The 27,232-nt window shown below is 45.5% G+C and overlaps 1 protein-coding gene across 23 annotated transcripts in view; it reads right to left on the bottom strand.

Moving 5' to 3' along the window:
- Positions 1 to 26,714, bottom strand: part of MAPK8IP3 (mitogen-activated protein kinase 8 interacting protein 3) — a 73,430-nt gene extending 46,716 nt beyond the window's left edge. For 7 of the 23 annotated variants that reach the window (XM_019620877.3, XM_010719898.4, XM_019620880.3 and 4 more), the window contains exons 1-5: positions 26,261 to 26,713; positions 6,992 to 7,112; positions 6,150 to 6,220; positions 5,317 to 5,408; positions 1,503 to 1,526 (exon numbers count right to left, since the gene is read on the bottom strand). In XM_019620877.3, coding sequence (XP_019476422.1) covers positions 1,503 to 1,526; positions 5,317 to 5,408; positions 6,150 to 6,220; positions 6,992 to 7,112; positions 26,261 to 26,578 — 626 coding nt within the window. In that variant the 5' untranslated portion in view covers positions 26,579 to 26,713. Of the gene's footprint in view, positions 1 to 1,502; positions 1,527 to 5,316; positions 5,409 to 6,149; positions 6,221 to 6,991; positions 7,113 to 26,260 lie in introns of all 23 variants that reach the window. The other 16 variants (XM_010719899.4, XM_010719905.4, XM_019620885.3 and 13 more) reach the window with 6 other exon arrangements.
- Positions 26,715 to 27,232: the final 518 nt, after the last annotated feature.

Genomic DNA, 27,232 nt, shown 5'->3' with positions numbered 1-27,232 from the left:
AAAGCAGGAGAGGCAGAAAGGAATTTTCACTGTGGTCCAGCAGGGTGACTTGGGAAACGCTATTCTTAAGAATCCCCATTAAAATCTTCACCTGAAAATCCTAACGATTCACACAGGGAAATTTTATAAATAAATCCTCTTACAAAAGCAGCACATCGCTATGAAAATGATGGCTCTAAGGGCATCACACTACACAGCTGCATTACAGCTTGAGAAAAGTTCCCATAGCTCTAAAATATTCTTAAAAAATAATTTATTTCTGCAAAACAAGTGTCAAATTATCTGACAGTATACTATAAACACTTCTGAGATTATGGCCTACCTATGGCAACTGTGCCACTTAGGAGAAATGGGGCCATCCCAAACACACTGACACTGATGTTAAGTTATACTTCCTCTTCAGGTAATTTGTCAGATCCCCACTGAATGTACACAGACTACTTGAACTTTAACAAAGAAGAGGAGTATGAAGTAACATCAGAAACTGTAGGATCTTCAGGGAAGTATTTTGATGTAGACTGCAAGGAAAGCTGCATTTAAAATTTCCACACTGTGTTTCTCTGGAAATACTTTCCAGTCTCTTCTGCATCTCCCAGGGAAGAGCAAAAACTGCAGGAAAGCTAACTTCAGTTTTGCAGTCCTGATGTTGGCATTACCAGTCCTCAAAGTAGTTCAGAATATCCTCAGGGTTGGTATAAATTTTCAGTGCTGACTACAGCCCTTTGGAGTGACTTTCATACACCCACGCCCTTCTGGTCCAGAGGGACTCCGAGCACTTGGTGAGTTCCACCTTGTGTTGTGAGGAAAACAGCAAAAGCCTCTATAGTGGCTTGCAGTACCCAAAACCTGGATCCGAATGCTCCTCCCATAATATCCTAAAGCTTAGAAAATGTAACAGAACTACTAGGTCTGCCATCATTGCAGGATGGTAACTGCCCTCTTTGTAGGCTGAGCATGCAGAGCTTTGCCTCGCCCAAAGTCAGATGTGCTTTCTGACAGTTACTGGTGACATGCATTCCCTGCCCTGCTTAGGAGATATGCCTATTTTGTACTCCTATAGGAAGTGTTCAAGAAAAATGTAGATGCAGTAGGAAGGGATCTGCATTAGAAGGAAAATAATGGTGGTATTAGCTGGACAGTTGGATTGGATGACTGGAGGTCTTTTCCAACCTTGGTGACTCCATGATTCTAATTTAAGGGAGAAGAGACAACTTTTTAAAGTATTCTGGAAGGTGAAGTGCAAAAGTCCAATCACACAGGGCTGATCCTGGTTTGGGACCCAACCTCTGCACCTTCTGCTTTTGAGTGCACAAGCTCCACATGTAGCAGCTTGCTGGCTCCCTCTGCACCAGCCAAGGGAAGTGTGCCATGTGTAAGTGAGTCTAACGCGGATGTCAGTACACAAAGAGGGCAAACAGGCCTCCCAGCATCACACCATGGCCACCCAACAGCAACCTCCAAAACTACAATTAACAAAGTTAAGATGCAGCAGTAGGATTTACCTTTTCCTCCATGACTGGCGATGACTGCAGCGACAAACGTAACAGCCAAAACAGAGCAGCAATTGCACAAAAAGCAAGACAAAAAAAAAAACAAAAAAAACAACAACAACTATTAGAGAATGAAGGTCATGCAAACATGCAGCCCTACCAGAGACAGCATATACATGCATTTTTGTTCTTACTACTTGAAGGTGTGCACTATACTCATCCCCCTACTCAGATGGCAGCAGACACACACATACCCAGCATTTCTTGCACTATCTTCTCTCAAGTGACAAGCAAGCATCCTTGGTGTATTTATGGCCTTATGCAAATATGTACCTACATAGTCTACCATATAAAACACACCCAAGCACATCCACAGGTGAAAGTAACCAAAAGCACTCACAAACACCTAGGAAGACAGTGAGAGATTACAGCCATAACCCTCCCCAAAACACATCAATGTACCAACTCACAAATGTTGGTGTTCACCCACACGCAGCTGTGCAGAGACACAGGAACACACATCCCTCAAAGGCACAAGCATACACAAACACAGCACACACGAGCAGTGCAGAGCTTGGAATGAAGGAAAAAGACCCACTGCCCAGTTGTTCCTACAGACTCAGATGGAGGCCTGGCAGGGCTGTGACAGACACACAGAGAGCTTCTTTATTTTTTCATTCTTCCAGGAACTAGCAATATGTACATGTAAAAGTGTTCTTCCATCACAGAGACAATCCTCAGTGAAAGTTTTGTCCTTCGCACCAGAGAACGGTGGTCTTACAGGTATAACCAGCAAACACTTCTCACTGTGTATTTCCTTCATTGAATGGTAACAAAAAGCCACCATTAATTTTAGCTTTTTTCATAATTAGAGAAAACTCATCAAAACCAATTTCTACTAGGCAGTCCATTCCAAATTTGGCAGGTGCATATGTCAAGCAGGGAGGGAGGCCGAGCTTGCTTTTGCCTGCAGTACTTTCATATTTTACCATCTAAGTAATTGCACAGATACATCCTTATTTACAGAAGGAAAACTGGGGAGGGAAACAAGCCCAACACACTCCAACCATTACAGCTGTGACCAGGATCAATTTGGGGCAGAGGAGAAGGAAAACAGAAACAGCCTGTTGATGGAGCTGTCAGAAACACATGCTCTCACAATCCTAAGAACAACCTACTGGTTCTTCTCACACCATCTCTTCTCTTTCCACACCCATTGTGCCTGCCTCTGTTTGCCCAGGGAGGCCACCATCTAGCTGCTGCTCTTTTTTCCCTGTATAGGCTTCAATACTTGTCCACCAGTATACTGGAAAAGCATCACCTTCAGATGGGAAGGGGCCAGAATGCCAAACACTGTATCCTGTAATCACTTTTATTCTTCTACGCCACTCTCCGACCAGACACTAATTTATTGTTTTGCAGAAAACACAGCACTGAGAACTTACTATTCAGCCCACTTTACAAGACTACAACCTTTAGTTATTCCTCTTTAAAACAAGTACATTAAGATACTCTTTCCTGAAAGGACTACTCAACCATCAGAAGAGGAAGAGTAAATTAACTGTGGCTTCTCCTCCCTATGAGATTAGAAATGATAATGAGATTAGAAATTATAATCATCAATCTATCAATTCAGTGTAAATGAAGGATCCTTCTTACACTACTATCTTCCAGCTGTATGCTGGTATTGTAGCTAAGGCTGTAAGTATCTTTAATTATTATGGAATGCAATAAAATAGTAAATAAACACAACTTTGCTGTTTGCTTTTATTTTTTGTTTTTTAAACTCTGACGGAGCACAGGTCACACAGCAGTTGCTTCTGACTTTAAGTGCAACTGTTCATGTTGGAAAGACAGATCCACAGAGGATCACCAGCTCTAAAGTTCTGAAATGCTTGGGATTTCTATGGCTATGGAAAGAGCTCAGCCAGATCACAATGCTCCTGTTCCAGTTCCTTTTAGATCTGATACAGATCCGTACTGTCCATCAGACCGCGTATGTGGGAGAAAACCTAGATAAGACTCTCTGCCTCTTGAGGTTAGGATACAACTGCTTAAAACTGCTATATTGCTGCTCCTGAAATGCTGCTGAATATTTTCTGTGGCAGGAGAGCTGAGCTGCTCCCTGCAGAACAAAAGAAACAGGAGCACACACTGACACTTCGCTTCCAGCTATGCTGCACCCTGCCAGCTCAGCAGCTCACAGTTCCCCCCATTCCCAGCTGAGACATGGAGATGGCAACAAGAGATAAATGCACACATCAGCACAGCTATTTCTACAAACATCCATACCTTTCAGGCAGGTGGGAGAGGTGAGGTGGACTGACCAAGACCTAGTCTACCCTGTTTCTCCTCTACCATGGGTGTACAAAGTCACCTGACAGCAGAGGCACACAGCTCAGCAGAAGTCTCAAACGTGGATGTTCTGCAGTTACTGAGCCCATTTTCCTTCAGCATCCTCCCTCCCTTCCAACACTATGATGTTACATTACCAACAGTTGTGAACAAAACTCCTATTCCCCCCACCAGCCCTGTGTGCACACTAGCATGCCACCAGTACAGAACCAGAGGCTGACCCTCCCACCTTCCTCTCACACCATGACGCTCTGGCAGAATGCAAAGCAGTGGCTGGAGAAGGAATATCATGTCCATAAGGAATCAGGCAGAAGTCTCACGCTCTTCCAAAAACTCATGTTTTCTACTTCTCCTTCTCCACATCCTTCAAGCCTCCCTCCTTGGGATAGGAGTTTGTGTCTCTCTTGCTCTCTCCTTTTCTTTTCTACAATACACAGTCAAAACTTTGACAATCTGAATTTCTTCCCAGGCACTCCAATCCAGCAAAAGGAAGCCACAGCTTCTAGAGAACTTATATTTCTTATTTCGAGACCTGACACTTCCTTCCACTTTCTTTATCCCAAACCCAATGGACACCCTAGTATTTAAATGTTACAGATCTAAACATAGTGTACTAAAATACTCTTATTCTTCCTTTTTTCTAAACATACTTCTTCTTTTCTTCATTTGAAATAATCTTTTTATATGGCTTAATAGATTGTGCTCAGTCTAAATAGATTTATACGATGTTTTATTTGATTTATTACTTCTCCGATTGGTACTTATGGAACACCACTTTTTTTTTTTCTTTCACAGCCTATGGGCAATATTATTGGTCCATGTAACATATCTGTAATGAAATGATTGCAATTGGAACTTTTGTGCTTTAAATTTAGACTAAGGCTCCAAAAAAATAGTGCTTTTATATACTAAACTTCATTTCGTACTACTGTCATTCTTTTAAACAGAGGCTGGTTCTTATCAGTTTGGTGCTATGAAAACAAGGGGAAAAAAAAAAATATTTCTGGGGCATAAGTAGGTCTACTGAGTGACTGACTCAGAGAAATCTTCTCTTGAAGAAATTGGGGAGGAAGTTATATAAAGGCTAATACATTTAACTACTCCAGTTTTGCTGGCCATCACACACACAGACAGACACACACACACACAGGTGAACACTCTCTTCTACCTCCATCCATTTTATAGATAAGTCTTTTACATACTACCTGAGAATACAAACATCACCTTCCAGAAGACCCCCATCTGCAGCAGCACCATAAAGTCTAAGCTTTGTAACAGAACACACAGAACTCCTCTCTGTCAAACCTTAGAGAACTTACCTACAACTCACCCTCAACCCATTACAAAAAGCTTCAGGTATAATCCATGCCCACAAGGAAAGATCCTTTGTCTGGTTTCTTTCTCACACAAATATGCACTCATTTGTTAAGTTCCTGGATGGCAACATTATATGGAGAGGTTATGGTCCTACCTTCTCCCAGGTACACTGCCCTCAGTTTGATTATTTCCCCCAACCTGCTGCATTTTGGATCGTTCGATGTGTTCCACGTAGGTCTGAATCATCTGTGAAGAGGAAAACATACATGAGCCAAACAGAAAAGACTCTATTGGACTCAATCGTTGTGTCCCTTCCAACTTGGGATATCCTGTCATTCCTGTTTTGTTGAATATTGTTTTCCAGCATTCACTTCCAATTTTCCTTTTTCTTTAAAAAATATATATATATATATATATATATATATATATATATATAAAACACTCATCTTCGCCATTTTTTTTTTTTTTAACCTTTTTTAACCTTTAAGCCATGAAAAAGCATATCCAACAATTATATAGGTCTGCATGAGGCTGGTTAATTGAGGAAGGTGAGGGAGGAGAGCTCTGTTCACAGAATTACTGACCGGTGAAGTTGGAAGGGACCTCTGGAGGTCACCTTGTCCAATGCTCCTATTTAGGCACGACCACCCAAGGCAGGTCACAAAGGACCATGCCGAGACAGCTTGTGAATATCTCCAATTATGGAGATTCCACAATCTCCTTACACAACCTGTGCCAGCACTCGGTCACCTGAACACACAGAAGTGCTATCTGACATTCAGACAGAACCTTCTGTGCCCTCCGACTGGCAATGGGCATTACTGAAAAGAGCATGGCTTCATCCTCCTTGCACCCCCCCTTCAGATAATTCTGATGTTCTCAAAGTTCAGAAGCTCTAGTCACTGCCAGGATGACAAAATTGAATCCTCTGACATGATTTTATGAGTAAGAGTTTGTTTATTTGGAAGGAATCAGACAAAAGCTTACCTCTGTGTGACGCTGATGTAAAGCATTGTACTCTTTCTTCATTTCTGATTCACGCTCCTCCAGCCGTGAAACTGCCAAGAAAAGATTCCAACCATTAGCTAACATACAGATGAAGATCCTCAAAGAATCTAGAGAAATCTCAAAACTTGTACCACAAAATAGGTATGCTATGCTGAAAATGAATTCCTACCTACTGAACAAAAAGGAACACAATAATGCACATTAGAGTATGTGGTTTTCGTTACTAAGTCACTTCATGGATGCAAGCACATTCCCAAAACAGGTAGACCAGGTAGTGCAAGACAAGTGTAAAAAAAGAACTCTTGAGCCTGGTGCCTTGTAAGTGTGGTGGTTTGACAACAATTTAAGTTATCCTTTGGGGTGGGTGACTCTGGCTGTTTCAGTAGGAGTGTTAGACAGAACATGATGAGAACCTTAACCAACAAAATGCATTACGCTTATTAAGGAAATATTTGCATAAACAAATGCTTAAATATGATTTGTTTATATGACGAAAAACATGGGAGGTTCTATTCAGGTACAAGGAGAAACTAAAAACCAGGTATCAAAACCTTCAGCCATGGTCCAGACCTTACAGCTGGGGAGACTAGACATGCTCCACGCAAGACAAACAACTAAACCTGTACTAGACTAGTGTGGATACATCCACCCTGTAGATGGCTCAGAATTTTCTACCAAAGAAGGGGACAGCCAAAGATCTCAGGTTTTGTATAAATTACATTAAAACAAATAACAAAAAAACAGCACATGAAAAATATCTGCAAGTACATACTCATGGAAAGCAAACTATATAATCATAACTGGTGCACAACTTTGCTTACTCTGATCTGCATAGTTTTTGGTCTTCAGCTCCAACTGTCGAGTCTGAAATTCAAGGTGTTCCACTTGGATTTGTAGCTCTTTCTTCTCCTGTTCCAGTGCATCTTCAAACTCTATAAACTTCTGGACAGGGAAAAACCAGAGAAGGAAGCAAGGATGAGGAATAAACATAAAGTGTTTGTGCTATATGACTTTTCCCCTCCTCTCCTCCCATGCTGTGTGGATACATATATACACAGAAAGCAAGAGATGAGAATTTCCATGTGCTTTAAGTAGTATAATCACATTTAATCAAGCTAGAAATAGTCTCTTATAAAACAAAGTAAAAGATGTATTCTGTGTATCACTAAGATATGTTATTGTCCAAAGCAAACTATGTAAACCAACATGATTCTATCATCTTCAGCACATCTTTATTCGTCATGCTAGGCTGAATTTGGATTCCTGTTAGTTTTATGTCAGAAAAGACAAATTTTGGGCCTACATCATGCATTTAGAAGCATCTATGTCAGAAATCTCCTTCAGACATCAGAAAACTTCCACTATAAATGATGTTGCACCTAAGTTTTGCAGGAAACGTACAAGTCTTGTGGAAAACTGTCAGACTTCACAGTCACCTTTGCAATCCACTTCCCAGATCTTCAACCAGAGGTTAGGGAAAAGACATACATCAAATAAGGGATAGAGAGTTACATGCCAAAAACAGAGTAAGTTTGAAAGAGATGATTCTGTAAGGATTGCACTTCTAACTCCTGAGTTGCTGAGAAAAACTGAGTCTTACTTTCTCAGTTCTATAAGTTGAGTTACGCCTCAATCAGTGCAGAAAGGAAGCAGTGGCTGATGAGACCTCACAGGAAGGAAATCCCAGCCAGTCTTCTCTGGACATCAGTAAATTCACCTCAACAATAAAACACTTTTTATTCCTACAAACCTGTATCTATAGAAACGCATACACACATTTTGACTATGCCTCATTTTCCTGCACTCTGTGCTTTTAATCCTTAATGGAGCCTTCAACTTTCTTTTCCATTCTGCCTTGATGTACCACGATACCCCTTTTTTCATTAAATTTTGAGGCTGTAGAAAATTTTAGATTTTTTTTCTCTGAAATGTCAATGCAACATGAAAACCACGCAGTCGCTAACCAACAACCAGCAAACCACTTTATGGACTGTGAGAAAGGCAGACTTATTCTTGAAATTCTTATTCCCCAGTACAGTGCCCACATCTGGGCCCCCGGTACAAGAAAGACAGGGAGCTGTTGGAGAGGGTCCAGAGAAGAGCCACAAAAATGATCAGGAGGCTGCAGCACCTCCCCTACAAAGACAGGCTGAGGGAGCTGTGCTTGTTCAGCCTGGAGAAAAGAAGGCTGTGGGGTGACCTCATTGCAGCCTTCAGTACCTAAAGGGAGCCTACAGACAGGAGGGGAATCAACTCTGTGAAAGGGTAGGTAACTGCAGGACAAGGGGAAATGGTCTGAAGTTGAAGGAGGGCAGACTGAGGTTGGATGTCAGGGGGAAGTTCTTTATAGAGAGTGGTGAGGTGCTGGAACAGCTGCCCAGAGAGGCTGTGGATGCCCCGTCCATCCCTGGAGGTGTTCAAGGCCAGGTTGGATGGGGCCCTGGGCAGCCTGGGCTCGTATTAAATGGGAAGGTTGGTGGCCCTGCCTGCAGCGGGGGGTGGGGGGCTGGAATTCAGAGCTTTATGATCCTTGAGGTCCCTTTCAACCCTGGCCATTCTGTGATATGTTTTCCAGAATAACTGTATCGTTCAACTCTGACTAAAAAAAGGAAAGAAAAAAAAAAGTTCTAACCACAAAAAAAGTTATCTACCACATGAGCAACAGACCTAAAGAAGCCATTTAACTTGGTTCGGACTGGTTGAAGCAATACTAAGAAAAGAAGTATTTTCCTCTGCCTCCTCTCAGGGATTTGCTGGAAGTGCTCCACACTAATGCTCTGTTGACAAACTTCTAATTACAGCCAACTGCCAAATCCCTGTCGCATCTCACGTGCCTGGCTTTCACTCCTGCACAGCTTTCTTGGCTCGAGGGGCCCATCTTTCCCCAGTTCCCCACCCAGGAATGTGCCTCCCAGCCAGGCAGGAATTATGTTTATAGTAGCCAGAAACATTAACTGATGTTAAGGAAAACATTTGAACAGTAAAATAGGAAGCAAAAGAAGGCATGAGACCAATTTTATTCCCACTATGTAGGTCAACTTTAATAGGATTCCTGGATTTACTGCCACTGGTTGGGTTTAGTTTAGAGAAACTGATTGGAAGATTAAATGTCCCACAGTAAAGGTCTTCTTACTCAGTCCTGTCTGTCTTGCAATCTGAGTAATCAAAGAAACAGAAAACTAGAAATCAGTAACCACTTGGAGAAGAAACAGAGACAGCAATATTAAAAATTAATGCCACTCTAAGTGCTCTCAGGGAAGAAGAACATCTCAGGTAAGTGTACTGCAGCATATCCTGTTCTGTCTCCTAAAGAGATCGAACACCAGCTCTTGGGCACAGGGACCCAAAGGCTCCTTACTCTGTCTGGCTCCAAAACACTTTCTAGCTGTTCCCACATCAGAATCTCTCAGCCAGCGTCTCCCCGTGCATCAGAGAGTCAAGACAAGAATCAAGTGGGTGCTGTGGGAGCGGCCACCCAGCAAGCACAGGGACACAGAGGAATTGTTCTTTAAGGAACAAAGAGAGACCTGCAGATCAGCCACCTGATCCTTATGGGTGACTTCAACTTGCCAGGTGTTAACTGACAATTCCACACAGCTGGTACAAAAAGTCCAGGAGATTCCTAAATCTGGCTGGAGTGGTCTCCCAGGGAGATGGTGAAAAATTAGAGGGGTAAACAATCACCAGCACCATGAAGTCTAACAAGAGCCAAGCACTTGAGTCTGCATTGGGACAGGGCAGCCCCAGCTCTGAGCACAGACTGGGAGACGAGCAGCCCCACAGAAGGGGAGCTGGGGGTTCGATGACAGCAAGTTGATGATCCTGGTGGGTCTCCTCCAACTCCAACAAAGGAATCATGAATTTTGGTTATTTTTTATTAACTTGACTCTGAGGCAGTCGTGCTTACTTTAAAGCATATTGTTGAGTGAATGCAGCTCAGTAAACCCACATACATCTCACATTTTCCACTTCCTTCATTACGCAGAATGGCCAGGGATGGAAGGGACCTCAAGAATCATGAATCTCCAGCCCTCCTGCCACATGCAGGGCCACCAACCTCCCCATTTAATGCTAGACTACATTAACATGTAGTGTACAACCCTGCTTGTACTGGAACTGTGGGAAAGTTCTCACTAACTCAAACAAGAGAAAGATTTCACTCTTTCCAAGACTTCTAAAAATGAACAGGCAGTGGAGACACTGATTCAAAAGTCATCTTTTCTCCACGTGTACATTCATAAATAGCACCAAAATAAATAGCATCAAAAGCAGGCATCACAGGAAAATTATCCCTCTGTTTTACTCTGGTTTATTTTACTGTTTTGTTTGGGTTTTTTTTCCTTTAACACCGTGTACTGTCAATCCTATCTAGATGCTGCAATTAGATGCAGAAAGACGAAGCTGCACACCTCTCTTGATGCTGAACTAAAATCAGTACAGCTTTGTAAGGCTTCACCAACAGCAGACCAATCTGGTGGACTTCCACAATGGATTGATGGCATCACCAGACAGAAGAGCGAATGATCTACCTGGACTTCCGCAAGGCCTCTGACATGGTACCATATCACATTCTTATCTCTACGTTGGAGAAATATAAATCTGAAAGGTATTCAATGGATAAAGGATTGCTTGGATGGTCACAGCCAGAGGGTCGTGGCCAATGGCTCCATGTCCAGGTGGAAGACATCACAAGAGGCATCCCTCAGGAGTCTGTCTTGAAATCAGTGCTATTCCAATCTTTATCAATGACATAGACAAGGGTTTCAAGTGCACCCTCAGCAAGCTTGCTGATACCACTATGTTGAATGAGTGCAGTTGATAAAACAGAGGGACCTGGACAGGCTTGAGAAGTGGGGCCACTTGAAATAATGAGGTTCAACAAAGCCAGATGTGGGGTGTTGCATTTGGATTGAGGCAATCCCTGGTAAGAGAACAGACCAGGAGAAGAACTCATGGAGAGCAGTGAGTGCTGCATTTGCTGACTGCCTTCTTTCACTTTACCACTGCCAAGAGAAAAAAAAAAAAAAAAAAAAAAAAAAAACAGCACTGGTTAGGAAACATGGGCTTAACTTCATGCTCGGAGATGTCCTGCAGATCAAGAGGTATCTCATGTGCAGAGGCAGATGCTCTGGTTGATTTTCTTCAGTTATCTCACTGAAGGAGCTCAGTTCAGACCAACACCTCAATGATTTCACAGCTCCTATCTTTATTTTTATGGAGATGTAGCAAAGATTTTTAGAAAACAAATTAAATGTAACAGATAACTCCAATTATGTTTAAGGGAAAATATTCCTTTTTTTTTTAATCCCATTACAATAAAATAGAATGGTGAACTGGAAGAACAAACAGCCCACTCTCAGTTGTTCTGGATAGCAAAGCTCACCACAGCATTACTATTTTTTTCAGAACCCTTATACTTGCTTTCAAAGGATAATTTTTCAGCAGTTACAGGAACCGGATATTTTTAAACAGTTATTAAGAAAGCTGAAACAATAGTCTTGCTAGAGTCTCTCCCTGGATTTCAAGCAGGATAACTGGTCTCTAACAACTCAGGATTAGGTTACAACAACCAACATGACTCACACTCTCATCATTAAACACCAAACATCTAGCATAAATTCATCTTAAGTGAAAGAATGCTCTGAAAAGCAGTGGTACACTGGAGATTGCTTAGCTTCCTGCATTTCTGGCTTTCAGAGGAAGAAAATGACTAAAAATAGTAGCACGCAGTCAGAAATCATCATATCATATTAACAATAAATCAAGCAGAGCGAGCTAGATATGCATATATGCGGAAATCTTATTACAAGCCCTTAATCTGGGCTGGCTGGCAGCACGCAGTACACGCCAACAGGAACAGCAGCAGCTCAGCCAGTGCCACCCCCATGCTGGGCAGAGAGCAGTGCTGTGGTGCAGTGCCCTGCAGAACAGCTGCAATACTCAGCTGGATGCACCTATGGGCTGCAGGAAGCCTATGGGCTAGGGAGGCAATGCAGCCATCAACTCACAATTTGGGGCAGGAATTAACTGGCAATTTGGGAAGTTACATTGACGGTGTTCTGTCTTAGGAAGCCAAGACAGAGGAGCAGGCCAATTCTCAGCTATCTGACTTCTCACCTGTTCCAAACTAAGTTTCTACTCCATTATACTCACCAGTGGGGGGACTACTAAGCTGCTACCCAAGGAGAAGTCACTGCTCTGCTCTCCTAACAGAATTCACTTCACTCAACGCGAGGCTCAAAAAGGGAGGATTACTTTCTCGTGACACAGATGCCTACAGCATGGCATTTGACATTCAAACAGCAAGTCACAGTTTCCTACTGTAGCTACTCTTCAGGCAATTCCAAGTCAAACAGCAAAGCCAGAGCTTCAGGAAAGTAAAGCTGTACTTTTCCACTTTAACATTTAGAAAGAGGATGCTTCAAAGTAAGCCACTTCTCATAGATGTGGCCATAGACAGCAGGTTTGGTCAGGAAAAAACTTCCAGTTTCCATCATCAAAATAAAAAGAATCCTGCTTCTCACTTTCTGAATTCAGCTCCATTGGTTCAGTTACTTCTCTTACAGAGCTCTGTAAAAATCAACAAATAGTTAACAACCCCACACTATAAATAGGCGTTCAGATCTCTATTTTATGTAGAATGTATATAAAATAAAGTCATTTGTATAGCAAAGCAAAAGGGGATGATTAAGAAACTGAGTCTTGTGCATATCATTTTTATGAGTGTTAATCTGACTCCACTGTGTGAAAACGTTCCTCATTTCTATCAGAACAAGGACAGTTTTTATATATTTACACTCACACAAACAAACACCCAACCATCAGACCCCAAACTACTACAAGGTCACCGACAGAAACTGCAGACAGACAACTTCTGGTAGCAAATAATCATTTGGAGAAAAAAGTTCAGCTGCAACTCTGAAATGATGCAATCAGCAATTCCGAACACTTGCCTACCCTATGCTATTTGAAATTCTCAGGTAATTACTTCATCATCTCAAATTTCACAGCTTCTAAGAAATCTATCCTGTACTTAGAGCAAGACTTAGCAAACAACAAAGGCATTCTCAAGCCTCTCCTTATGCTCTGCTTGGGTTCCCCATGTTTTGCTGTATCCCACAAGTACGAAGCTCCAGCTTAACAGCCATGGTACAGAACTCTCACAAGTTTTCATTGCTGAGCTTTGCCTGAACTTCAAAGCAGTTCCACCATACACCTTATGGCACACACCACCATTGGGACCAGGAATTGTTTTGTACTTATGATTCCATGATTGTATGAATGTTTCTGTACTGAATATTCATGACACAGAACACCAATTCACATGAAGATCCTTACACAAATTTCAAACACTAAAACATTTAACACAGATTCGGCTGAGGTCTCTGAACCTCAAGTAAAGCTGACAGTGAAAAAGGCCATTAGTAAAACAGCTAAATTGCCATAAGAGCATTGAGAACAACCCCTCCTTCTTCCCTCCCCATTTTTTCTGATACACTGTAGAGCCATTTTAATCGTATTTTAAGCTAGATTCCAGAATTCACTTGCCCAGCAGGACACAGCATTATGCTCTGAGCTGCACCCCACACTCAAATCTTTGCTATCCTCAAAGACGAACACTCTTCTGAAGAAACATTTCCATCTGCACAGAAGCACACAATCATAGTTAAATAACATTTTCTTGACAACTGCAGCACTGAAAGGCTTTTGCTTCTGTTGCTAATTTCAAGGATTCACAAATACATCTTTTATGTGTTAGCTACTTTATAGCTGTATATTGGTCTTTGAATGCTTCTGTGAAATAAACTTGTTATTTTGGCATATATCAACAAAACTATCCCCTGAATTCCTATTCCAAGGGATCTGAGCCTTCTTTTCAAGAATAAGAGAGCTCTGCTTTTCAGATGCTCTCCACAAAGCAGGCCTGGTGCTACAACAGAGCCAGGGCAGACAGAGGGGCTCTTCCCAACCCCAGCCCTGACACAGCTCTGCTCCCACAGGCCATGGATCAGTGCTGTAGAGGAACACAGAGGCAGCACAGCCAGCCTCGTGGTAAGTGAGGCTGACAAGAGAGGAGGTGCTAGTCAAGTGCAGATGACACAGGACTGGGAGATGCCACTCATGAAGAGAATCAAAACATCACACAGGAGGAACTAAGTGATGCTGATGGCCAGAGAGGTACTGGGACTAAGGAAGGGCATGTATGTAATGGCAAACATTTTGACTGCAATGAGAAGTCTCGAGAGAAAAGAGCTGAGTACAGAGCAATTATGTGCCCCAGGCCACTGCAACACAGCGTGAGGAGGGAGACAGACAGATGTGCTGCCATCTCCAGCCAGCAGGATGTCACAGAGGTGAACAAGCAGAGCGATCACCCCTGATAAATCCTACCATTGTGATTTTGAACAATGCAACACTCCAGTACGTCCATTCATGCTACCACACTGCTAAAGCCTTCCAGGAAAGCCACCTGCTATTGCAGCAGGTAGCTGCAATGTTCAGGGAGGATCAAGCCAGGCACAGCAAAGCATCACCAAATCACACAGGGATGAGGGAAGCTGAGGCTGTGTGTCAGCAGGTGGCTGCACAAACACCCCCACGTGGCACTCCAAGCTGCCCCCTTCTCCAGTGGGCAGCAAGCAGAGCTTGGCTTGCACTGCCAAGCCAATGGAGACCAAAGGCTGGACTAGTTTCTATTAATACATCAAAGGCATAAATATTTAATAGGGGCAGAAGTTACTTAGAGCAAAAGACAACGCTGGCACAAGAACAAACCAGTAAAAAGAGGTTGCAAGTTAAAAAAAAAAAAAAAAAACTGGAATTCAGAAGGAGGTTACTTTTAGAAGAGTAGAAGCAAGAGATTTAACTAAAGGTTTTAAGACGAAGCTTGATAAATTTATGAAACAGCTTACGTAATGCAACTGCCTGCAATACTGGGACTGGACATGTTGAGTCAGCAAGTCCCTTCCAGTACTATGCTCCTATACAAGTGGGTGCCCTCCTAACACCAGAGACAAAACAGTTACAGAGCAGGAGGAAAAATTACTATGCGAGGTCTTATACATAAGCTGCAGATGTTACTAAATTAGTGGGAGCTGTTGACCCCTTGAGGGTAGAGAGGCCTTGCAGTGAGATCTTGACAAATTAGAGGGATGTGCATCAGCAGCCACACGAGGATTAACAAGAGAAGTGCTACATTCTGCACTGGGACAGGGCAGCGTCAGCTCTATGTGCTGAGTGGGCGCTGGATGCTGGGGAATGCCCCAGAAAGGAGACCTGGGGTTCTGGTACAAGTTGAACGTGAGCCAGCAGCGTGCCCTGCCAGGCACACACCAACACTGAGCATCATTGCATCACCACAGAACACAGAACTCCTTCATATTTGCCAAGAAAAAAGCCGCTTAAATGTATCTGTTCCTTGATAATATCTTAGTTCTGAAGCCACTTGCTCTAAGTGAGCTCTGAAACACAGCCTATATGGTTTCCTTAAGTAACATCAGAGGAGAAAAAAAGATACACATCAAATAAGACGCTGAGAGAAACAGAATCCTCTTAGTTTTATTACCAGCTCTACAACAAATACCACAAACTCTGCATATTCATTTCTCAAACTATTACAATTCCTCCTGAGAACAAAGCCCTGTTTCCCCAACTGCAGCTCCAAACTAAAGAGGGAAGAGCCAGGGCCGGGTGCAGGAGCTGTGCCCTGTCACACCAGCACCTTGCTGCCTCCATGTCTTGCACATGGCCACATCTGCATGTCTGCATGTACACGAATGATGCTTCCCATCATTCTCACATGTTTGCTGTGACATGTTGAGCTTGGATGCTCCTTATGTCCTGCTTTCTGCAAGACATAATCTAATTTACATCGAGAAGCAACCAAGTAGACAAAAAAGATTCAGTTTTAGTTCCATCAAATCATTTTTTTTCCTAACCTCTAACTGATGGGTGAAAGATAACCATGAAATATCCCAAAATGACACCTCTCCCTGCAGTGGGAAAGGGAAGGTACCTTTCCACAACAGAGTTCTAGATGTGTCATGCAATACTGCACATTTCTTTTGAGTGTGCTGTTCAGAAATGCATTGCACGTGAGTCTTTTCAGCCCACTTAACTACCAAATTCCAAAAATTAAAAATGTTAGCACTCTGAAAAAGGAAGTAAAAAGGAAACGTGCCTCTGAGCAGCATACGCTGGGAAAAAAATCCAATCACTTACAGATTACTTCACTGTAAATCCTAATTGAAGACAGAAGCATGATGTATCATTACCTCCAGGAAGGAACTTGGCTCATGTCTGACAGGCAGGTGTGGCAGAGGGGAGGGCAGCAGGACTGCTCTGACACTGAGTCCTGTCCTCCTGCAGATGTGCACTTTGCTCCAGCACCAAGCAGCCAGCATTTGTCCCACAGAGCAGCACGCTGAGGTGGGAATGGCCAAATCCCAATTAGAACAGGAGCAAAAAGAAGCGGAATACTGACTTTGCCAGGCCCAGATGAGGATGACATCTTGCTTCGAGCAGAGCCCTCAGAATCAGGGCAAGTGGGTGAGGAGGGAAACAGCCACCAGCCTTCCACAGCAATGGCCTCAGGGCTGAGGTATGAGCTGCAAAGGGGATACAAGACAACTCCTCTCCATCATCACCCTCCCTTCAGGACAGGACAGGAGAACCACACATGCCTCTGTCTGGCACAAAACCACATCCCTCAGAAAGCTGCCACTTGTGCTACTGCAGCTCTGTCAAGACAGATAGTGGAATTTTTCCTGAAATTAGAGACATCACAGTTATTTTATTTGCAATGGTAGCAATTGGACAGATCAATACAATGGGAAGAGCATTACAACAAAGGTGTGATGACTGAAAAACCAGCATGATAGAAAGGCACCATAAAGGAAAGGAAGAAATTGCTCACCCATACCAAAAGATTCCAGGTTCGCAGAAGAAAGCTCCACCAAGAAGGGATCTCCAGAAAGAAATCCTTCCCCAGTGGCAGTCAGCCCTTAAATGAGGTCTGAAATGTGCAGCAGGCTCCATCCCTTCCAGTCACACAGCTGAATTGCCTTCACCTGTACTGCCAGGGCTGACCAGGTCCTTTCCCCAGGTGCTCAATCAGGTCATGACTCAGTTTCACAGGGATTACAGTCTGACTGCTGCTGGTAAATGTGCTACGAGGAGACCTGACCATCAGCCCAGATCATCATCAGCGGTCATCCAGAACATTACCTCAAATTGATCTTTAAATAAAAAAAAATTCATATTGCTTGCTCAAAACAGCTTTACTTTAAAGGTATTTTTTAATAACATACACTGCTTATGGATATTAATAAGTGTCATAAGCTTAAGTGACGTAAAGAAGATGAAGAACCTAAGCATGAAGAATCCATGTTTGGACATAGACTTTTCCCCCTAACATTACTGGGAATGAATGAACTTACCATAGGGCCCAGACAGGCACCACATTTTAAGAGCCTCATCCCTCATAATGAACTGAGTCAGATATATTTATCATAGGGTGAGGCCCACCACAAACCCAGTCCGCTAATTTTCACAAGATGGATAAAACTTGTGACATGAAGAGACTCCAAATGTACTTCATCAAATCAGTGTAGAATTCATATAATACATCAGAAACCTTTACCATAACTAATTGTATTGAGCAAGTAATTTTCCAGCAACTGTTTGCCAGATCTGAACATCTCTAATATGTTAAACAAACCTGTAATTTCTGCTCAGCAGACATGTTCTGCACTGAAACATTTTAGAGGGGAATAATCAAGAGTGATGAGGGAAGGACATGCTGCTTCTGCATTTCCAAGAGTGTTTTTCCTCCACCTAACCCCAAAGCATTATGTCTTGCTTTTTAGTTCTTAATTCAGCATTTGATCCATTTGATGTTTACAGAGCTCATCAAGTGTAATATTGAAACAACCACCCACAGACTTCAGAACAATCCTTCTACGTGTGCCCCTCCAAGCACGCACTGCCCTCTCCCAAAAGACTACAGAATAAATTATCTAATTTGTAGTTAAGTTCTGACTGTATTTACTTGAATGTCTCTGTTGGGAAATCGCTAGAGCTAAGCCCTCTGGTAGCCCTGTGTCAGACCAGCCTGGCTCGTCCCCAACAGAATGACACATCTCCCTCCTGCACTGTCATGCATCGCAAAGCCAGAGCCAAGAGGTCTGCCACCAATCACAGAATCATAGCATGGCCTGGGTTGAAAAGGAGCAGAGTGCTCACCCAGTTTCAACCCCCTGCTATGTGCAGGTCACCAACCAGCAGACCAGGCTGCCCAGAGCCACATCCAGCCTGGTCTTGAATGCCTGCAGGGATGGGAACATCCTCAACCACATCCACAACCTCTTGGGCAACCTGTTCCAGTGCCTCACCACCCTGTGTGTGAAAAGAAGGATCCCATGGGAGATGGGGTCACAGGAGGGACCGACCTGTTCTGTACTTGTTAAGGGGCTGCTCTCCCACCAGCTCACATTTGGGTTGCTCCTCAGCGCAGACACACAGCCTACCATGCAACCACTGCTTCAGAGCAAATGATGCACTACTAAGAAAGCAAATAAAAAAGCTGGCTGCCTTCTGTAACACTAGAACCATCCTGTGGGAGAAGGACAAGCGGCCCACTCCTCAGCTTCTGCAGGTGGGAGCTTCCCTCATGGCACTGAGGGAGGGCATTTGGGGGAAAAAAGCAGCAGAAAACAGCAGTGAATAGTCCTTAAGCTTGAAGAGGCAGTCTTCAGGCCTCACAATAAAACAGACGAGATGCCATTTACTTATTTCCCAGTGTACGCTCCTTGTTCACCTTCAGGGGAAGGAATGAAACATTTCTATCATTACTATTTGCTTTACCTTCGATCTCAGGGCTGCAGCAGGACACGGGTAATGGAAAGCCAAATCTCCAGCTTGTAACCCTATTTGGTTTTATCGCTGCATTTTCATTAAGTAAAGACATGCTCTGAATCAAAAGATTTCTGACTTTTCCGGAGTGGACGTGTGGAGTGAAGGCCAAATCAGTGACCAGGGTCTGACTGCTGGTAAAGATAAATGGTAAAGGGAACTTGCTAGCTAAGAAAGGAGAAAATTCAAACCAAAAAGAACCAGTGCTTGCCTACGTAGCTATGAACTTGAAACAAGGTTCTCCAGAAACATTGCTGTTCCAACCTTTTTAATAAATGGAGTCAGTTCTTAGTACCCTCAACATTCTGTTTTAATCATCATTCTCAACACTATGAATCACATTCAAGTTCTATCCCTGACCAAAGACACAACAGAAATATGAGACAAGACAGTCAGTGCCCTGTGACCGAAGTGCTGTCTCCAAACGATGCAGGTGATCCCTCTGCCAGTGCTCACTTGCACTGCCTCTCATGTCTGAACAATTATATGGATATCTCACCCGACAGCGAGTAAGGAGGCAGGCATCAGAAATATGACACCTAATAACTGCAGGCTCATTAGAAAAATATCATTACAATATTACAGGATTCTTCAAGAAAAAAAGAAAATCCAGTTTCTTCAGGATTGACAGCTTCTGTAAATTAAGACAATAGCAAAAGCAGTTTCTCATTAAATTGGAAGAATCCCCCAATAATTACAAATTCTGCTGCTCATTATTTTAGCAAAACCTGACACTACCCACAGGCATCAGGAAAGGAAGAGCAGCGTCTAAAGAACACAAAAACAGGTCTCATACATGGACAGTCAGCCTGCACTCCACACTTGCCAACACAGTGGAAAGGATCCACGTGATAAGCAAAGCCCTCATCTCCATCTGCTATTCTGAATGCTTCTCCCCCTCCAACACTATGAGGTCGCCATGAAGCTCCCGAGGCTCCCTTCCATCAGCTCCCATCCATCAGGTCGTTGGGAGTTTGGATTTCAGGGTGGGGAAACAGACAGTGCCCTCCCAGACTCCCACTGTTCCAGCACACAAGGCAGAGCAAGGAAAGCGTTCACAACAGAGATCAGCAGATGGCTGTGTACAGAGCTCTCCTCCATCACCTTGGTAAAGGGAATTAACCTAAGAGGGAGGGACTGTGCTTAAAGCATCCTTTATGCTGGGCTGAGGGCGGTTCTCACGAGCGATTATGTTGCTTAAGATGCAGACACAAGCTAGTGAACTTGCCACCCAGCTGAACAGCTCTTCAATGATTTCAAGCCACACAGTTGTCACACCTATGACAACTACAACCTGCACTCTCCAAGGACCACTTTTTTCCACAGTGCTGACCACCGATTTTCAAACAAAACATTGGAAGCATCTTCAGCTAGTGAGCAAAAGTGTTTTTACTGCAAATAACAATGCCATTGTTATTTTGTATAGCAAGCCATAGAGATGAACCAATGGCCACAGCAACATGACAGCAAAAGTGGGGGAAAGGATGACACCCACAAACCACTCCACCCAAGCACCTGCAGGTGCCAGGTAGACCAGACAGGGCTTTGATACACACAGCAGCCGCTGCCAACTGCAGCCCTGCACCAGTGCCTGGCTCCATGCTCCTGCAGCTGAACGCAGGCAGTGCTCACGGCTATGGCCTGGAATTAGACCCCTGCTGCGAGGAGAAGGGGCATGTACAGCCAGCACTCACACTTACAGAGCCCTCAGTTTCTTTTTTTCTTCTACTGTTTTCCAAAGGAGGTTGCCCCAGGCGCTGGAATGTCCCTGTACAGAGCATTAACTGTAAAAGCTTATTATTAAGGAGCCAGATCTACTAAGCAGCACCAGGTACTTATTTTTGTACTGTATCAATGTGCATATTAAGTTAACATTTGTTTTAAAAATTCTACTGAGTATCAACTGATGCTGCAAGCCACCCACTGGACAAAACACTACTTTGCTGTCAGCCCACTGGATCCGGTCAGCCACCACGTGCTGGAGGTGAACTGGCAGCACCACCACACAACACCCGGAGCCGATCCAACCTGGCAGAGCCCCTCGCCGCCCCTCTGTGCCCCACAGAGCAGCAGCCCGAAGGCCACACAGCCTGTGGAAGCTTCCAGCTGCACATACACTCGTGGTCACCTAACAGCTGGGGTCCCACCAACCTCTGTGGAAGCCAGCACTTTGAGCACACCACACTTTTCTTGCAAGCAAAGAAGAATCCAGGTTTACATAAATCAAAAATTGTTAACATTGGACAAAATAAAATTGATTTCCCGTGGGGATTTCTGCTAGCACACCCATGATCTCTGCTCACCTGTCAGAGGTCTGAGCACACCAAGCAGGCAGCAGGCACAGGCTGGTGCCATGCCATGAGCCCAGGGCCATGCAGGTGCCCTGCAGCCTGCTCCGCAGGCAGGGCCCTCACCAGACCTTTCTCCACCAGGCCTTCTGATTGCCACCAAAAAGTAGTACCATTCCTTTCCCTTCTCCTGAAGTACTAAGGCCTGAACAGCAGGCCTGGAACCAAAATTGACTTCTAGATGAATCTCACAACTCAGCATTATATATCATCAGTATCTGACTATTAGCCAAATACATATGCTAATTAGCAAAATATGTTGGACAAATACTTAAGCTAATTAGCAAAATATCTTGGACAAAACCTCTCATTAGCAAGAGATGGAGCTTAGAAAAGCGTTATGAAAATGTATTAACCTTTCCTCGTTTAGAATCATTGTGTCAAGGCCTACTAGTACACAAACTTCATTGGTTCCTCCTTGAGCCCTAGCTGGATTTGAGGTAGAATCCTAGAGAGAATGAAACCAAATGTTCCAAGAGAGGCTGTGGATGCCCCTTCCCTGGAGATGTTCAAGACCAGGCTGGATGGAGCCCTGGGCAACTTGGTCCAGTACCAGACATGGAGGTTGGTGGCCCTGCCTGCGGTAGTGGGGGTTGGAACCTGATGATCCTTGGGATCCCTTCCAACCCAAGCCATTCTGTGATTCTATGTTTCTGCCTAACTGTCACATAAACTTGTTTATTCAACAATATAACAGCTGGATCCTCTGGTAGCAAAACTGGAGACTTCATCTATGAACAGATATACTGCGTAGGGCCCCCAGCTATAGGGAAGGGCTCTCCAAGACCTCACTGCAACTGGGGCTCCCAGCAACTGGAAATCTAGACGATGGTGAAATATTCGGGCAATTGGTGATGCATCTTTTTTATCACTATTGCAATCCTCACGCAGTAATGGCTAGGTGCATTGCCTTGCTCTCTATTATTCTTGCTGTATCATCTCACTTATTATCACAGATGGCTTGGGTTAGAAGGGACCTCAGGGATCATAAAGCTCTGAATTCCAACTCCCCTGCTGCAGGCAGGGCCACCAACCTCCACATTTAATACCAGACCAGGCTGCCGAGGGCCACATCCAGCCTGTCTTTGAACATCACCAAGGATGAGGCATCTACAGCCTCTCTGGGCAGCTGCTCCAGCTGCTCCAGCACCTCACCACTCTCACAGCAAACAACTTCCCCCTGACATCCAACCTAAACCTTCCCTCCTTCAACTTAAAACCATTTCCCCTTGTCCTGCCATTATCTACCCTTGTAAAGAATTGATTGTCTTGCTGCTTTAAATTTAAGTAAACATGCTTCTTTAAGTTGGTGCCTGTGACCTTAGTGCTGGTCCTGTCCAATGGCAAAACATCTTGTGAGAAGTAAATTGTGTTTTGCAGTAGAACAATGCTAACTAAGATACAGACTTTTGCTAAGCTTTCCTACAAAATGGCCGCAGGGGTTGTTGTTCACAACGAATCATTGGGGCATAGCCTAGTACAGGGTAGAGTAAGTTTGCCAAGTAGCTTGGTTGCCAGCATACCTAGACCACGATAAGTTAATAGAGAGGGAGAATCTAGCATGCATTGTCCTCCTGTCCCCTTGATAAATGAAGAAGTGTAGGTGGGCCCAATATGCACTGCCCTCCAGTCACCCTTGAAAAATGGAGGGGCCTAGAATGCACTGTTCGCTTGTTCCCCACTGAAAGATGAAAGAACAGGTGGATGATAAATTGATATGGAAAAATATTTTAGTAATCACATTGTGAAGACTGTGAGCTTGATACGCTCAACCAGTGAGTAACAGTAACACCAGGAGAGGTGCTGGAGTGAGAGTATTTAATGAAGTGAATTTCTGTGATAAGTTGCACAATTCTTCCCTTGCTATAAAGGGCTGTGCCCCATTACTGCAATGAATACATTTCCTTCTTCATGAAGATCTTTGCCTGACAAAAAATTATTGATTCTGAGTGTTTCTCACATCCTGACAGTGGTTACTGCCTTCCTAAGTTACTGGGGGCATCAGCCTGAAAGCATCCACAGGAACTTCATTTCAAGATAAATAAATACATGATCATCGACTGGTTTGGGCTGGAAGGGAACATAAGGAGCACCCAGTCCCACCCATAGAGCAGGGCTCTATCCAGCCTGCCCTTGGGCACCCCCAGTTCTCTGGACAGCCTGTGCTGCAGTTCTGCAAATGTGCCATATGATCAGTCATTTCCCTACACTCACACAATACAAAGCAGATGGAAGAACACAAAAATGCCAAAAATCTGATGCCGTTCTACATCTTCAGTAGTTTGGAGGTTAAGGAAAAGAAATGTTATATTCTAAGCCCTGCGATCACAGACTGACAGCACTGCTTCATTTCAAGGAACTTCTGATTTCAACGCTCTTGTCCAGGTGCTTCTGCTGCCCTATTTCAGGGCAAGTGGAAAATATTGAGTCACTCTGCAGTCAAAATGTCTAGAAAAGCTTTGCTTTTGGCAAAGTTTGTTTTAAAAGACATCGTATACAACCATCTTGGGGAAACACGTGGAAGGATACCGAGACAGAAATCTTTCCTTCAGAGCACTCAGGGGAAGGGAAACGAAGGCTGTGCACACAGCCCTAATTTAACAGGACACAGCTATATGCACAATCCCAATACACTTATGTAAAAGCAAGATTGGGTGGTTCTGCAGTAGCGGTAACAAGAGGATACGACACACAATTTTTATGCCAGAGAACAACATCCACTTCTGGTTTTATTTCACTTAAAATCAATAAACTAACAGTGTAATTAGAAGCCCAGGTCTTTCGACATGATATTGCAACAGAAGAACAAATTACTTTTTGATCATCAACTCCCAGCATCCCAGTGTTGCTTTAGTTGTTGAAATGTTGCTGAATGATACATGCAGAGAAATCAAGAGTGGGGGATTAAACCTTGTTCCCAGAGGAGGATCCGCCAGTGAAGGTGGCACTGGAAGCTGCAGACCCAGGAGCTGCACAGGCAAAGCACACAGCACTGAATGCTGCTCAGGGACAGAGATGGGCTTCCCTGCTACAGAACTGCAAGGCGTGCTCTGATGGGGAAAGCATTTCTCTGCTTACTATGAACTGATGAACAGCAGAATTCTCTGTAACATGCAGAGGTTTTCACTTCCATAACAGTTAATCTGCTGCACAGTAAGAGGCATACAGGTGCAGGCAAGTGCAAAGGGAAGTAATAGCTGCATCTTACATACATAAGCTGATAACAGAGGCTATGTAGAGGGACAAAACTCATTTGTTCTCATAAGAAGCACATTATCTATTCCTTTCTGCTAACACGGCTCTCTGCAGATACTTTTTTGCCCATTCAGCTCAGATGCGCCTGAGGATGACAGAGTGCTTTTTACATCTCTGTCAACAGCACTCTGCTGTGGATCCCAAGCATCCCTGCAGGGGATGTAAGTGTTGTCACCACATCTGCTTCCAGGAACAGGCACACTCGAAAGAAGCACACCCTGTACCTGCTAAGCCGAGAGCAGAAAGATGCAAGTCCAAAGATGCAAGATCATTCCATCGGGCTGTTCCACTCCACACCTCAAGTCCCATTCCATCCCATGAATAGCACATTTCCACCCATTTAATTCTCAGAAGCTACAGAATACTGGATCTATGGAATGAAATCCTGCGCACTCGGGACTATTTTTCAATCCCCACATGCCTTCATAAGAATTTGAAAAGATTAGCTATAAGATTTATTAATACTTAAAACTTAAGGCCTGGTTATAGCTCTCAGTATTAGTAATGGACAATAAGCATCCTGGGCTTAAGTCCTCTTCAGCATCCAGCTAGCAAGATTCCTGCACATCACTATTCAGCAACCAGAACACCTCCATTAAAATACTGCACGGTGCTTTACACTGTCCTGGAGTTCTGAAGATATTTCATTTACAACATCTAAGCAAATCAAAACCTGACTCTTAGCAAGACTCCTGAAACCGAAATCCTCTTTCCTATCTTAAAACACAGCAAATATGTATTCCTTTTTCAGTAGTTTTGTAAAGACATGAGGATGACGCGGTGGGCGGCGGACTTCCAGCACCACCAATGCTTTTAGCCCACTGCACAGACAGCAGCTTCTGGAGGCCAGGGCTGGCAGGCCTCGCCTAAGGCCAAGAAGATGCTCGTGGTTTCAGCAGAATCGGGCGCGCAGGGACAGAGCGGCGCACGTCGCCTCCTCTCCTTTGTCCCCGCCCGAGGCGCTGACCTCAGGCCGGCCGCGCTCCCACAGCCCGCACAGCGCCCGGCGCAGCGCCGCGAACCCGGGACCCCCTGAGCCTGGGCAGGGGGCGGCGGCCGTCCGAGCCCGTGCGTGCGGGCAGCGCTCCGCCCCGAACAGCGGCGTCTGCCTGCGCGCAGCCTACTGTAACGAGACGGGCCACCATTTCTACGGGGGAGAAGCACAGGGAAGAAATTAACAATTTAAGGGTCGCTTTTCAAACCAGAAACCAGCAGGAATTTTCAAGTCATCCGCGTGCCGCTGGTATTCGAACTCGTGGCACCGCAGCCACGCGGGGTTATTTCCATTCCCATTCCCACTCCCCTTCACACGGGCCGCGCCCGCCGATGCGGGAGAACCGGAGCGCGCCGATCCCCGCGGCCGTCCCCATCGGCCGCCCCCGGCCCGGGGGGCAGCGGACGGGAGCGGGGCGGGGAGCGCGGCCTGCGATGCGCGGCACCGCCGGGGCGGCCGCCGGCTATCGCCGCCCCGGGGACGCACGGCCCCCCCCGCCCGCATCGCATCGCATCGCACCGCCCGGCTCGGCGCCGCGCACAAGATGGAGGCCGGGGCCGGCGGCCCTCGGGCCGGCTCACCTCCTCGGCCTGCTTGCGCAGCGCCTTCTCCCGCTCGTACTGCGTGAGGAGCTGCTCGTTGTCCTCCCGCAGCAGCTCCAGCTCCACCTCGTGCTCCTGGTTATCGGTCAGCACCGAGTCCAGGTTCTCCAGCACCGTCACCACCAGCGGCATCAGCTCCTTCACCACCTCCTCGTCATAGCAGTGGATGAGCCGCTCGAACTCGCGGTAGATGCTGTTGGCCAGGCCCGACACCCGCTCCGACATCACCGAACCCGAGCAATAGTCGTCGCCCGGGTACCCCCCCACGCCGCCATCGTCCAGCTGGATCTCCAGCATCCTGCCGGCCTCACAGCGCTGCGCTGCGCCCCTCGTCGATCCGCTCCGCTCCGCCGCCGAGACCCCCACCGGGCTCCGCCCCGCCGCCGTCGCCGGGAGCCAATGAAGCGCGCGGCCCCGCCCCGTCACCGAGCCCGGTGCTGAGGGCCGCGGAGCTGCGGCCGCGCGGGGCGGGGTTTGTGCTCCCCGTTCTGGCGCCTTCCGTGCGTCCCGAGCCGCGCAGTGGTGGCGGGCGGGAATCCCAGACTCGTGGAAGCCCGGAACGTGCCGATCTGGAGGGGCCCACGAAGACCCTCAAAGCCGACCCCCGGCTTCTCACGGCACCGCCCAAATTCGCAGCAGCCTTTCCCTCACCCCTCCGCCCTCCCCAGCCGCGGCTCCGCGCTGCTCCGTCGGGCTCTGCCGCTGCCCCTCCGCTCCCTGTGAGGAGCCGCAGCCGCCACGAAGCCACGCAGCCGCCACCCTCCGCCTGTCCCCAGCGCTGCTCAGGGTCGCCCCGCTCCACCGTGCCGTGCTGTGCCCTCACCGCACGGAGCCCCGCAATCCCCGGGTACGCGAGGCGCTGCTGCCCGTGTCAGAAACACGCACAGCCGTGCTGCTGCTGCGGGAACACCTTTCCTGGCACCAGGACGTGGCCACGGCAAATCTGGCTTT

The sequence above is a fragment of the Meleagris gallopavo genome, chromosome 16 (genome assembly GCF_905368555.1).
Source record: "Meleagris gallopavo chromosome 16, MGAL_WU_HG_1.1, whole genome shotgun sequence".
Lineage (NCBI taxonomy): Eukaryota > Metazoa > Chordata > Aves > Galliformes > Phasianidae > Meleagris > Meleagris gallopavo.
This window is presented reverse-complemented; position numbering and strand designations above follow the sequence as displayed.